The 13093-nt window shown below is 41.4% G+C and overlaps 1 protein-coding gene across 11 annotated transcripts in view; it reads left to right on the forward strand.

The window, feature by feature from the left end:
• Synrg (synergin gamma) overlaps positions 1-13093 on the forward strand; it is an 89735-nt gene that overhangs the window by 13250 nt on the left and 63392 nt on the right. For 5 of the 11 annotated variants that reach the window (XM_040749353.1, XM_040749357.1, XM_040749354.1 and 2 more), the window contains exons 4-10: positions 2576-2706; positions 5160-5265; positions 6262-6373; positions 8267-8569; positions 9840-10073; positions 10958-11035; positions 12732-12928. In XM_040749353.1, coding sequence (XP_040605287.1) covers positions 2576-2706; positions 5160-5265; positions 6262-6373; positions 8267-8569; positions 9840-10073; positions 10958-11035; positions 12732-12928 — 1161 coding nt within the window. The remainder of the gene's footprint in view (positions 1-2575; positions 2707-5159; positions 5266-6261; positions 6374-8266; positions 8570-9839; positions 10074-10957; positions 11036-12731; positions 12929-13093) is intronic. The other 6 variants (XM_040749362.1, XM_040749364.1, XM_040749361.1 and 3 more) reach the window with 3 other exon arrangements.

Genomic DNA, 13093 nt, shown 5'->3' on the forward strand with positions numbered 1-13093 from the left:
TCAAAGACTCAACACATGCAGGTGACTGTCTCAGTTTCCTTTCCATTGCTGTGATAAAACACCATGACGAAGGCAACTTATAAAAGACAGAGTTTATTAGGGGCTTAGAGCTTCAGAGGGTGAGTCCATGACCATCATGGTGGGGAGCATGGCAGCAGGCACACAGGCATGGCACTGGAGCATAGCTGATAAGTCACATCCTTATCCACAAATGAGAGGCAAAGAAAAGGAGCTGCCTGGGAATGGTGCTGGGTCTTGAAGAATCAAAGCCCATCCCTGTGACACACCTCTTCCAACAAGGCCACGCCTCCTGATTCTTCCCAAGTAGTTCCACCAACTGGGGAATACGCATGCAAATAAGAGCCTGTGGGGCCATTCTCATTCATACCAGCACAGCAACTGTTCAGGACAAATGTTAGTGTTGCAATTAGTAGAATAGACAATGGAGCTATATGTTCTTTCTTACGATCTAAGAAATAAAAGCTGAAGTAGAAAAATCTTGGTAGGGAACTCAAAATTATAAAAAAAAAAGACACAATAGATTTAAGCAATTTCAGGATTGAAAAAATATGCTAACCAAAAGACTTCTATGGGTGGTTTAGCTGGAGATTAGAAATGGCTAAAGAAAGACTTAGTGAGTTTGAGAGGTCAGAAGAAGCTATTTCAGTTGAAGACAAAATAAAATGTATGAGAGGAGCCGAGGAACTGGCTTAGCAATGAAAGTGCTTGATGGCAAGAATGAGGGTGGTATTTGTACCTCAGAAGCTGATTTAAATGCCCATTGGGCATGGTGCCCTGCATATAAATCTAGGCCTAGATGGTAGAGATAGAGGGATCCCCAGAGCAAGCCAGCAAGGAAAACTAGCTATATCAGTGAGCACTGGGTTTGAATGAGAGACCATGCCACAATAAATAGGTGGAAGAATAATTGAGAATTGTTCTGGGCATCCTGGTCCTCCATCTGCATGCTCATCTAGGTATAAGAGCGCATGCATGCACGCACGCTCACACACACACACACCAGAAAAAGAAATGTGTGAGAGAGTTCAATGATATGAGAGAAGACCTAATATGTGTCCCATTGAAATCCTAGAATTAAAGGAAAAAGAGAATAAATGAGAAATAATAGCTGAAACATCTTCTGGGTTGTTGATGATGCTGGTGAATAGTATCAGGAACAAGTGTTCCCCACTTCTAAGACAGTAGTCTCTAGTAGGCTTCAAAAGCATCCACAGTTCAGAAGGGAAGCTGTCGGGAGAAACTTCTACTCAGGAAAAATTGCCATTATTGTTACTCTAAGTTTAATGTTAGAGTTTGTGAGTGGGTATTGTGCTGAGGGATTCTTATTTCTGAATACTTCAGCTAAGTATATATTACTGTATTGAGAATAATTTATTTTTGATTAAATCTATGTTACTTGTGAAAGTTTAGGCTATTACAACTTGATATGAATATCAAAATATTTATCTTTTGTTAGATTTTATTTATTTTATGTGTATGAATGTTTTGCCTGCTTTTATATTTTTGTACTGTGTGTGTGCCTGGAGCCAGGCAATGTCAGAAGAGTCCATCCAATCCCCTAGAACTGGAGTTACAGGTGGTTCAAGATACCATGTATGTAAAGAGAAGCTTTTTCCTTGAGAGAAGCCTTCCTGCCAGTCTGGTTCTAGAGCCGCATCAGTCCCAAATAAACACACAGGAGGCTATATTAATTATGAAGCTGTTGGCCTTGCTTGTTTCTTACTGGCTAGCTCTGACTTAAGTAATTACCCCATAATTGTTAATCTGAGTATTTCTCTTACTGGAGAATAGTTCCAGGCTTCCTACCCCATGGCGTTACATCTTGACTCTCTGTGTTTCTCCTGTTTCTCTTTCCCAGAGTCCTCCTCGACTCCTAGTCCCACCTATCTTGATTCCCTATTGGCCAGACAGTGCCTTATTGACAAATGCACAGGACTTCCCCTAACACATGTAGGTGCTGGGAATCAAACTCCAGTCCTCTGTAAGAGCAGCAAATACTCTTCTTTTTTTGTTGTTGTTGTTTTGTTTTGTTTTGTTTTGTCTTGTTTTGTTTTTCGAGACAGGGTTTCTCTGTATTATTTTGGAGCCTGTCCTGGAACTTGCTCAGTAGACCAGGCTTGGTCTTGAACTCACAGAGATCCACCTGCCTCTGCCTCCCGAGTCCTGGGAATAAAGGCGTGTGCCACCACCATCTGGCCGCAGCAAGTACTCTTAAAAATCTGAGAATCATTTTACATGTGAAATGACTGCCGTATGCCGGGGTCTTCACTGATGCTGGGAAAACAGAGATGCATACATAATGCTATGACACCTTTCCTCAAAGCATGTGGATTTCTGAGCACACTGGCGTGTAACTTTGTGCTTCCGTGAAGCCTGATGGAGTTTACACCAGTGGTGTCCTCTGACACTAACGGCCTATGTTGTTTTAATCTTTCACTAGAACGTATCATGTATCTTACTAGTAAAAATACTATGAAATAACTTTGCAAAGTTTGTTAATAATTAAAAAGAAAACCCATATATTAATTAATCTGTTGCCTGTTGTTTCTTCTAGGCAGGAATACCAATGGGACCAATGCCAGCAGCAGGCATGCCTTTCCTGGGGCAGCCACCATTCCTGGGCATGCGTCCTCCAGGCCCACAGTACACTCCAGACATGCAGAAGCAGTTTGCTGAAGAGCAACAGTAAGAGATGCCCAGGATCCAGGGATAACACAGTTGCAGCTATTCTATAGATTATCAGATGTTCTGCACTTTGAGGCTAGAAGAGATACATTGTTTTTAGGACAGTTTAAAAACGGGTTTGTTTGTTGTCTCATTTTGAGACAGGGACCCTTAAATACTTTGGTAAGACGTTTAGAGACAACTGAATGGCAGGGCACTTAACTTGTAAGCCCAACCTCTTGGGAGGCTGACATAGGAGAAGTGTGAGTTTTAAGCCAGGGGGGCAATATAACAAGAGTCTATCTCAGACAAAACAAAACAAAAATACAGAATAAAATGCTTTCAGTTCTAAGAGGGACCCAAAATGAAGTGGTTTGTCAGCACAGGTTACAAAGTTACCAACAAACTTGGTTGCCTGGCTGGCTGGCCCCTTGCTCCTGAAAACATGGTTCTTGATCCTGGAGACTCGGCCTTCCTTCCCAAAGAAATTCCCGGTATATTTGGTTGTTTTTTGTCTTTTTTGTTGTTTTGATTTCTGGAGTCAGAGTAACAAAAAAGGCCCAGGGTGATTTTGAATTTGCAGTCTTTGTGCCCAGGCCTCCCAAATGCTGGGATTATAGGTTTTTGCTTCTACATCCAGCTTCCTAAATTGGTTGTTGTTGCTACCGCTGCTTTATGGTACAGCACTAGCTGCTAGGCAAGTGCTGTACCACAGAGCATGAATTTTACTTTCTTATATGCAGAACAAAGCGTGCTTTTATGTTCATCTGCCTCCCTGGTATTCGTGACTGCTCAGTGTACCAAGACTGTTTCCTCTACTGCTGGAAATCTAGGGGTGGAGAAAGGGGTTCATGTTCTCTGTCAATTAAGGAAATAAAAGCAGGAAAGAAATAAAACTGGAGATCCATGGAGTCACAACAAAGCCATCATATGATACCTTAGGGATCGGTGTCCCCTCCTGGGGTTCTTTGTCTTACTGATAATACAAATTAAGAATGTACACAAAGGGAATTTGAGGACAAAGAACAGATTCAGACAGATGTTTATGGGCAGTTTATTAGTTTGAAAGGAAAAGTCCAGGGCAGGAAAACTAACTCTCACAGCTGTCTAAAGGGGGATGATGGGGAGGATAAGACTGTGTGGAGGTCAACCACATGGCAGGGCAAGGGAACCTTAGAAACAGAGTTAGGAAGCCCCAAGCCTTAGGAGTTTAAGAGCACTTAGGCTCTGGCCAGCATCCAGAAAGGGGGGAAAAAACAGAAGAGAAGAAAAAGAAATGATTACATTTTTCTGAGTCAGGTCCCAGAAAAGTGGATACCTCATAGGGACTGCACCGGGGGGAAGGGACTCTGGGAACGAAAGGCATGTTAACTTTTTTTTTTAAGATTTATTTATTTATTATGTATGTAGTGTTCTGCCTGCAGGCCAGAAGAGAGCACCAGATCTCATTATAGATGGTTGTGAATCACCGTGTGGTTGCTGGGAATTGAACTCAGGACCTCTGAAAGAACAGCCAGGACTCTTAACCACTGAGCCATCTCTCCAGCCCCATGTTATCATTTTTTAATTGATAATTTGGAAAATATTTTAAAATTAAATATAATTACACAACCGGGTGGTGGTGGCGGCACATGCCTTTAATCCCAGCATTCAAGAGGCAGAGGCAAGAAGGATCTCTGTGAGTTAAAGGCCAGCCTGGTCTATAAGGCTACACAGAGGAACCCTGTCTTGAAAAATCGAATATCTATATTTATATTTACATATAATTATATATATGAAATTACACTACCCCTGCCTTTTCTTTCCTCCCTTGAAGTCTTGCCATATATACTCTCCCCTTGCTTTCTGTCTCTCAAATCTATGGCCTCTTAAGTACAACCTACTTAGCCCATATTATTTTACTTGTAGGTATATAATTTCAGGGCTGACCATTTTGGTGTGTTAGATAACCAACTGAGGGGCTCTTTCCTAAGGTGAACTTGCCTTCCTGGGGTGGCCCCCTCGCCAGGTCCTTGGGCTTGCCCCATTGGGTTAACCCTTCAGAGAGGGGACAAGGCCATGTCTCCACCTAGAGGTGAATTTCCCTCTTTACACTTGCAACTATCTCAATTGCTGTCTGGCATGCATAGGCCCTGGGTTTCATACTCAGCTCTACCATCACCAAAAAAACAACAACAACAAAAAAAAACCCAAACAAACAAAAAAAAACAACAACAACAAAAAATCTTTGTCTTACAAATTCAGTAAGAAATAAAAATACATGTAGATTAAGTGAATCATTCTATAGATTCATTTAAAATATTTTATAGCTATTATTCAGAAGAAACAGATTGTCATAAGAGAATTACATATAATGAAGAGTGAAGAGTATCATTTTAGAACTGCAAATGTGTATTGCTGAAGCTGATAGTAAAAGTCTGAATGGAACTGTTACTGCTTGAAGCTGAATGTTGATGTAATTGTTTTCCCTTCAGAAAACGATTTGAACAGCAACAAAAGCTCTTAGAGGAAGAAAGGAAAAGACGTCAGTTTGAGGAACAAAAACAAAAGCTCAGACTTTTGAGTAGCGTGAAACCTAAGGTGATGTATGCACGCCCCCACCCAGCACGCGTGTGTGCGCTGCACGTGCCTCCTCTCTCTCTCTCTCACACAGCACGCGTGTGTGTGCTGCACGTGCCTCTCTCTCTCTCTCACAGCACACGTGTGTGTGCTGCACGTGCCTCCTCTCTCTCTCTCACACAGCACACGTGTGTGTGCTGCACATGCCTCCTCTCTCTCTCTCTCACACAGCACACGTGTGTGTGCTGCACGTGCCTCCTCTCTCACACAGCACGCGTGTGTGCGCTGCACGTGCCTCCTCTCTCTCTCTCTCTCTCTCACACACAGCACGCGTGTGTGCGCTGCACGTGCCTCCTCTCTCTCTCTCACACACAGCACGCGTGTGTGCGCTGCACGTGCCTCCTCTCTCTCACACAGGCAGCAGCCCAAGCTGAGGCTGCAGTGGATTTCTTTACATCATGGTTTTCCCCAGGCCTAAAGGGAAGGATTTTTCTTTCTCTGTACAGATAGATGTGCTATTGTTGGGGAAAACAGGTATCAGCCATTGTCTTCTCAACTCTCTCTTTTAAGCCACCATGTTGGTAATATTTTTCTTGGAAAGCATTGGTCATAATAGGATGATAGGAAGTGGATTTGTCAGGTTCCTCATAAAACATTTAGTATCTCATAGCCTTGTCCTATAGTATTTGAGAATGAACATTTTTAAGTTATTATTTTTGGTAGAATGTCAGAAGTACATGGTGAGAATATTGGAACTAAAGCCATTCCTGTATTCTCACACTTGAGAGTCAAAAGCAGGAGAATGGCCATGGGTTTGGGGCCAGTCTGGGACACAGTAAACTTTAAAACTGTGTCTCAAAAAACAAAAAGAGAGAGAGAGAGAGAGAGAGAGAGAGAGAGAGAGAGAGAGAGAGAGAGAGAGAAAAGCGTATCAGAAATAGGTCTCTGTGTATTAGCTTGAGAAGGGAAGAGCGTGGAAGACAAGGGAAACTCTAAACACAGGTTTCTATCTTGCAGACAGGAGAGAAGAACAGAGACGATGCTTTGGAAGCCATAAAAGGAAATTTAGATGGATTTTCCAGAGATGCTAAGATGCACCCTACTCCAGCATCACACCCCAAGAAACCAGGTAGTTTCATTTTAAGAAACATAAAAAACTTTCTTTCCTTGGAAGTCAGTTGATCATCTCCCCATATTCAGTTGGTCTCTGTGTGTGAAGGTCAGTGCTGAGTTTTTCCTCCAAGCTGAATTCAGATTTGAACATTTTAAAATATAAGGGATCTGACCCAGCTAACAGCTAAGCTGGAGCTTAAAGTCCTTAGTCCTCTACTTACCATCACTTTAATAACTCCCTGGAAAATTTGAATAGTGAGTGTACTGATGTTAGGAAAGTCTTTTGAGTCAGGTGGTGGTGCACACCTTTAATCCTAGCATTTGGGAGGCAGAGGTAGGCAGATCCCATTTTTAAATAGTCATGAGTATAATACTCCTTAGGAAAGCTCAGTTTCTTCAGTTAATTTCTTTGTAGTTTTTAATCATGAGGTAATCAAATAAAATTGCCTTTTAGAGAAGCAGGGTAGAGAAGAGGGTTTTTTTATGTTTTGTTGTCATTTTAAACACTTAGTTAAAATTATCGCAAAACGTTCTCTCATCTCTTTGAAATTAAATATTTTGACATTTTGTTATCAGTTAATTTCAATAATAATATACTATTAATAGCCAAGCAATTTTCATAAAACATTCATCAAATCAAAAAGTACTATATACTGCTAGAAAATATATCAATAAACTTTATCTTAAATTCTTGTGTTTTAGTATCTCTTATAAGTTAATATCAGGAGGAAACAATAGTGACATTGTTATAAATTTTTTAAGTATTTATTTTTATTTATGTGTGTCTGTGTGTTGGTGCCTAACAACAAATCCCAAACCCTGGAGTTACAAGCTGTTGTAAAACTGACGTGGGTGCCAGGAACCCCCACAGGTCCTCTGGAAGAGCGTTAAGTGCTCTTAACCACTGAGCCATCTCTCCAGCCTGTTATTAATTCTTGATCCTGTTCATTTCACTGATTAGACTATGAACCTTGATTCCTATTACCAAAATCATGCCCAAAGTAAAGTATATACTAAAACTGGAAAGAGAATAGATGCTTTCAGTCGTCTTGAGATGAGGAAAAGTGTGTCTAGAACTGAAATTATTTATAAGCCACACAGGCTGGTGATGGAGTGACTCAGACTGTGTGGTGACACAGCCCTGCGATCTCAGCACCAGGGGCCAAGGCAGAGGGGCTGCAAGCTGGAGGCTGGCATGGAGTGCAGACCTAGCAAGTTACATAGCTGAGCATACAAACATTGACAGTTAGGGCTAAAACTGAACCTGGCACCAAATTTACAAAAGGCAGAGAGCGGTGGCCATTGTGAGGTCCCACATTGTGTTCATACAAAGACATCTGTTGTCAACACAGATCTGTGGGTAGCAGTTAGCCTCAAGGGAGACATGTTAAGTAATTAGCTGTGTTGTGCTGTTCAGATCTCTGTTCATATATATTTGTTTGTTTGTTTAGTAGGATTGTCTAGGCCAAATGTAGTGGCACATGCCTTTAATCTCACCACTTGGGAGGCTGAGACAGGTGGATCTCTGTGAGTTTGAGGCCAGCCTGGTCTACAGAGAAAGTTCCATAGTAGACAGGCTCTGTCTCAAAAAATAAACAAATAGACAAACAAACAAAATATTATGGATAGACCAGTTGGATTTCAGAAATGATTACCTTTTTGATAACACCTAATAAAATGAAAGAAGGAAATGTGAGTTAATTTTATCTGGTTTTCAACCAAATATAAAACAGCTCTAGAACTTCTTTTAGAATAAAACAGAGCACTCTGGTTCCATTGATCCATGGTTGTCTCTCACTCACCTCCACTGTTCATATTTCATATGTGCTGAGGGTTGTGTTACATCTGGATTTCTTTCTCTCTTCGGTTTTCATTCCTGTATGTTTCATTGCCATTTTCCATTTTGCAGATTGTCCCACATCATCTCATTCTACTAAAACTGTCTCCCCATCACCTGCCTTTCTTGACGAAGACGAATTCAGTGATTTTATGCAGGGGCCTGTTGAGGTTCCCGCTTGTGGGCCCCCTTCCACAGCCAGGCCCTTTCGGTCTTTCCTCCCCACCACCCCTCTGGGCCAGTTGCACACACAGAAGGCTGGAGCACAGCCTCTCCCTCCAGGTCAGGTTCCAGTGTCTTTTGCCTTACATGGTGGCCCTGGGCAAATTCCTTGTTTCTCTACTGCTTCAGCTTCACACGGTGTGCAGAAAGCAGGTAACTCTAGCGTTATTATCGAAGTGTTAAGATATTCTAGGATAATATATTTCTCTTATGTAAAATTATATAGTGCGATTGGCAAAGAAACATGGTATATGATTTGTGCGAACCATCAACAGCCACCAACCAAGGCCAGATGAAGTTTTCACAGCTTCATTTGCTAGAAAAGTGATTTAAAACCTTTTGCTGCTGTGTTAGAAACAGGTGAAACCATCAGAAAACTTTAAAAGCAAACTGACCTCTTAAAATGATGCTTTTGCTTGGGAAAAAAAGAATCACTGATATAGTGTTAAAATAATGCTCTAGAGAGAACTCCATTAAAAGTAATCTTTCAGGGCCCATGAGATGGCTCAGCAGATAATGTACTTGCCACCAAGCCTGATGACCTGAGTTTATCCCCAGAACTCACACCCTGGAAGGAGAGAAAAGACTCCTACAAGTTTTCTTCCCACTTTCACACATGCACCAACATACACACACAAAAAGAAATAAATGTAACCCTTTTAAAGTGTGATATCTTAGTCAGCCATGGTATACACATCTATAATCCATTCCTTGAGTCATGGAGGCAGAAGAATCAGGAGTTCCAGGTCATCCTTTGCTACATAGTTCAAGGCAGCCTGAGCTACATGAGACCCTGTTTCTAAAAGAAAGGAAGGAAGGGAGAAAAGAAAAGAAAAGGACTCCATCTAAGATGGACATGGTGACAGTGTATGTAATTCCAGCACTAGGCAGACAGAAGCAGCAGGACCTGCTCAGATTTGAGGCCAGCCTAATGCAGTGACATGTTTTATCCTTGGAGAAGTCTTTAAATATTTCTGTACTTCCATTTTTGTCATTTGTGAAATTATGGGGCAGGCACAGTCTATCTCAAGACAGAGTGTGCTAGGAAGGGTCCTGGGAGACCTGTATGTAGTCTATAAGATTTCGTCATTTGACAGATATGGAAAACAGGCCAGATGGTCTCCCACTAGTTAGGAGACTGTGTCTGGGAGCTTGCTGAATTTCCACAGCATGCCCCTCCTTACTTCACAATTCTACCTCCTGTGGCATGGAACCCCTGAGAACCAGAGTAAGGTAATTATGTTAAGTTCCCCCAAACCTCTGAAGTCTCTCAAATCCTTCACCAATGGTAATAATTGAATTATTATGAAATTCCATGCTCTGTGGGAGTTCCTCCACTGAGAACATGAGGGCGGGGAAGGGATGGTGAAAAGATTGGGATATGCAAGTCATATACAAGTAATCCTTCATGCTGTTTGTTTAGGCCCTTCCTTGGAAGAGAAGCTCCTAGTATCTTGTGATATAAGTACATCTGGGCAGGAACAAATTAAATTAAACACTCCTGAAGTTGGGCAAAAAGCTGTAGTCCCAGGTTCCAGTAAGAACTGTCCCGGCTTAATGGCCCATGACGGGGGTGCTGTAGATGGATGTGTAAGTGGTCCCACCACTGCAGAGGCAGAAAAGACTTCAGACCAAAACCTGCCGAATGGAGAGAGTGGTGAGCTCCTGCAACGTTCAGCACAAACTTTGTTTAACCAACTGCCGCTCAGCCGCTAACACGAGCATTAATCTTAAAATGGATGTTGCTTGATTGTGCTAATTCAGATTTTGCTTAAAAACATTTATGCAGTCTTTCCTCCAATTAACCCCTAAGATTTTGCTCTGAACTCTGAACACACTGTGATACTCCTCTTCAAATGATTTTGATAACCCTGTTTCTTAATCGGAATCACTCCTAATCTAAAATTTCCTTTCATTTGACAACAGTTCCCTTTTGGTTCCCCTCGTGCTTTCTGGTTTTTGGTAAAAGTTAAAAGTTTAGCTGTAACTGGAAAAGTCACCAATGAAAATGCAGTCTTTCTGTCTGAGCTAAATTGTCTGTGCTGTGGCCTGAAAGATCCAGATTCACACACTCAGGGCCCTGGGCTGGAGCCCACAGCACCACAGAAAGACAAGCAGGTCTTTGGGCTGCAGTAGACTGCACACTCAGCACCCACATGACCCTGGGTCCTGTTCCCAAAACACAAAAGCTAAATCCATATTTTAACTGGAGATGAATCAAAATATGGGCAACCCTGTAGACAAACCCCAGGAGGATATTTTACACTTGTAATTTTAAGCCACTCTCTTGTGTTTTCCCCTTAACTTGTCAAACACATTAAATGGTGCATGCCCCCTGTGACTCTGATTATTGATTTGGTACCTTGTACTCTCTCTTTATATTTTAATTCATAGTTACTGCACAAGAATTGTTGGAAACCAAGTACTTTTATTATATTGGTGACTTTTTTCTAGTGACTCCAGCCAGTGCTCCTCTTTGTAAAAAGCAGTGGCTTTTCTCTTCTGCAGATCATGTGTACATTAACCATCCTTACCTTCTAGGGGTGGCTGTGTTTCCCTCTCAGGACCCTGTTCAGCCCAGAATGCCTCCTTGGATTTACAATGAGAGTTTGGTTCCAGGTAAAGTAAGGCTGCTTTGCCCAGCATTCTCCTCTGGATATTTTACTTTAAATATTATAGAGATATTTTAAAATATTTACTGTCTTGGTAATAAAATATGCAGAAGGAAAGAAGGAATTGTTACTTATATTTTTTTCTGGGGGAATATAGAAAACTACATAAATAAACCTCATGCTTAAGACTGCTTTATGGGCTGGGCATGGTAATGCATGCCTTTACTCTCAGCACTTAGCAGGCAGAGGCAGGTGGCTCTCTAAGAGTTCCAGGACAGCCAGGGCTACACAGTAAGACCCTGTCTCCAAAAAAAAAAAAAAGAGAGAAAGAGAGAGAGACCGCTTTATTGAGAGTGGCAAGGTGATTCATGGGGCAAAGGCCAAGCAATTAGAGTTACTGTGTTTTAAATGATGATATGATCAGACACTTATTTCAAAGACTATCAATAATCTATCTATCAAGAATCACGGTATTGGGGCTGAAGCGACGGCTCAGTGGTTAAGAACATGGCTGTTCTTCCAGAAGACCTGAGTTCAAGTCCTAGCACCAGCATAATGACTTAAAATCACATTCCAGTTCCAGGACACCAGACACATGGCTTCTGCAGGCACCAAGCACACATATTTACATGCAAGCAAAACACATAAAAAATTTTAAATATCTTTTTTTTCTGAGACAGGGTTTCTCTGTATTGTTTTGGAGCCTATCCTGGAACTCACTCTGTAGACCAGGCTGGCTTTGAACTGACAGAGATCCACCTACCTCTGCCTCCTGAGGATTAAAGGCATGTACCACCTGGCAAAAATATCTTTTTTAAAGAATCATAGTAGTATGTTTAAGACTTTCTTAATTTTTTTTTGCTGATTGTCTTATGAAACTATATGAAATGAAAGATTGGGTAGCATCGTTTTCTACATTGGAAAGTGGGGTTTGTTTTTTCTTCATGTGTAGTTTTATTGCTGACCTGAGGAAATGACTAAAATTGTGTGGTAGTACTTAGTGGACACCAGTATGTTTAAGTCAAGATCAATAAACACAGAAACAGCGGTCATGTCAGCAGCAGACACTGTGGTTAGTAAGAGCTGCTTGATTTGCTGCTCAGTGCCTTGCAGACGGGAGGTGATGTCCGCCAGCTCATCAGTGCTGAAGGGAGGCACAGACAAAGTTATTCTCCACTTGAGTAAGTCAACCTTGATGCAAGAGCTATACAGGAGAATTTCTTTCTGGGAGAAATTGGTAATATCTACTTGTTATTGTGATCAGCCAACTGTCAGTCAAAGGCTAGATATTCTCCCAAACCATGCAGAACTCCATTTACCCATTTTGAGTCTCATCCCCTTTCTTTTCTTCAAAGCTACAGAAACTAGACCTTAGTGTATTTTTTAGTTCTGTCCACTTTCTGATAGTTTATCTTTTTCTTCATTTTTTTTCCGTACACATGCATGCATCCTTTCCCAGTCAAGTCTGTGGAAGTCGGAGGACAACTTTGGGAGTAGGTCCTCTCCTTCCACCTTGTGGGTTCCAAGAATTGAACTCAGGTCATCAGGCTTGGCAGCCTTTCCCCACTGAGTCAGATGCCAACTAAAGTAAAGCAACTTGACTTTAATTTATTAAAGATTATTCTTTTATACCAACAGTGGCAACAACAAAGTCAATCACCTGCAATGTGTCTGCATTTGTCATCTGGTCTTTCTTTTAATAGATGCCTATAAGAAAATTTTAGAAACTACAATGACTCCAACTGGAATAGATACTGCTAAACTTTATCCCATTCTGATGTCATCTGGACTTCCCAGGGAAACTCTCGGACAGATATGGGCCCTAGCCAATCGTACTACACCTGGCAAACTTACTAAGGAAGAGCTTTATACTGTTCTCGCCATGGTAGCAGTAACACAGGTAGATCATTTGTGATAAAGTGTTTAAAAATGCGTAGTTTATATAATGCACATCCTAGCAAGTTATTCTTTTGTTTGAAAGTGAAAGTAATTGATGAAATAAATTTCTGCCCTTGTTTAGAATTCCTTAAAGTATACTTGGTCTGTCTGGGCAGTGGTGGCACAT

This window comes from Mesocricetus auratus, unplaced genomic scaffold, assembly GCF_017639785.1.
Source record: "Mesocricetus auratus isolate SY011 unplaced genomic scaffold, BCM_Maur_2.0 Super-Scaffold_100007, whole genome shotgun sequence".
NCBI classification, from domain to species: Eukaryota; Metazoa; Chordata; class Mammalia; order Rodentia; family Cricetidae; genus Mesocricetus; species Mesocricetus auratus.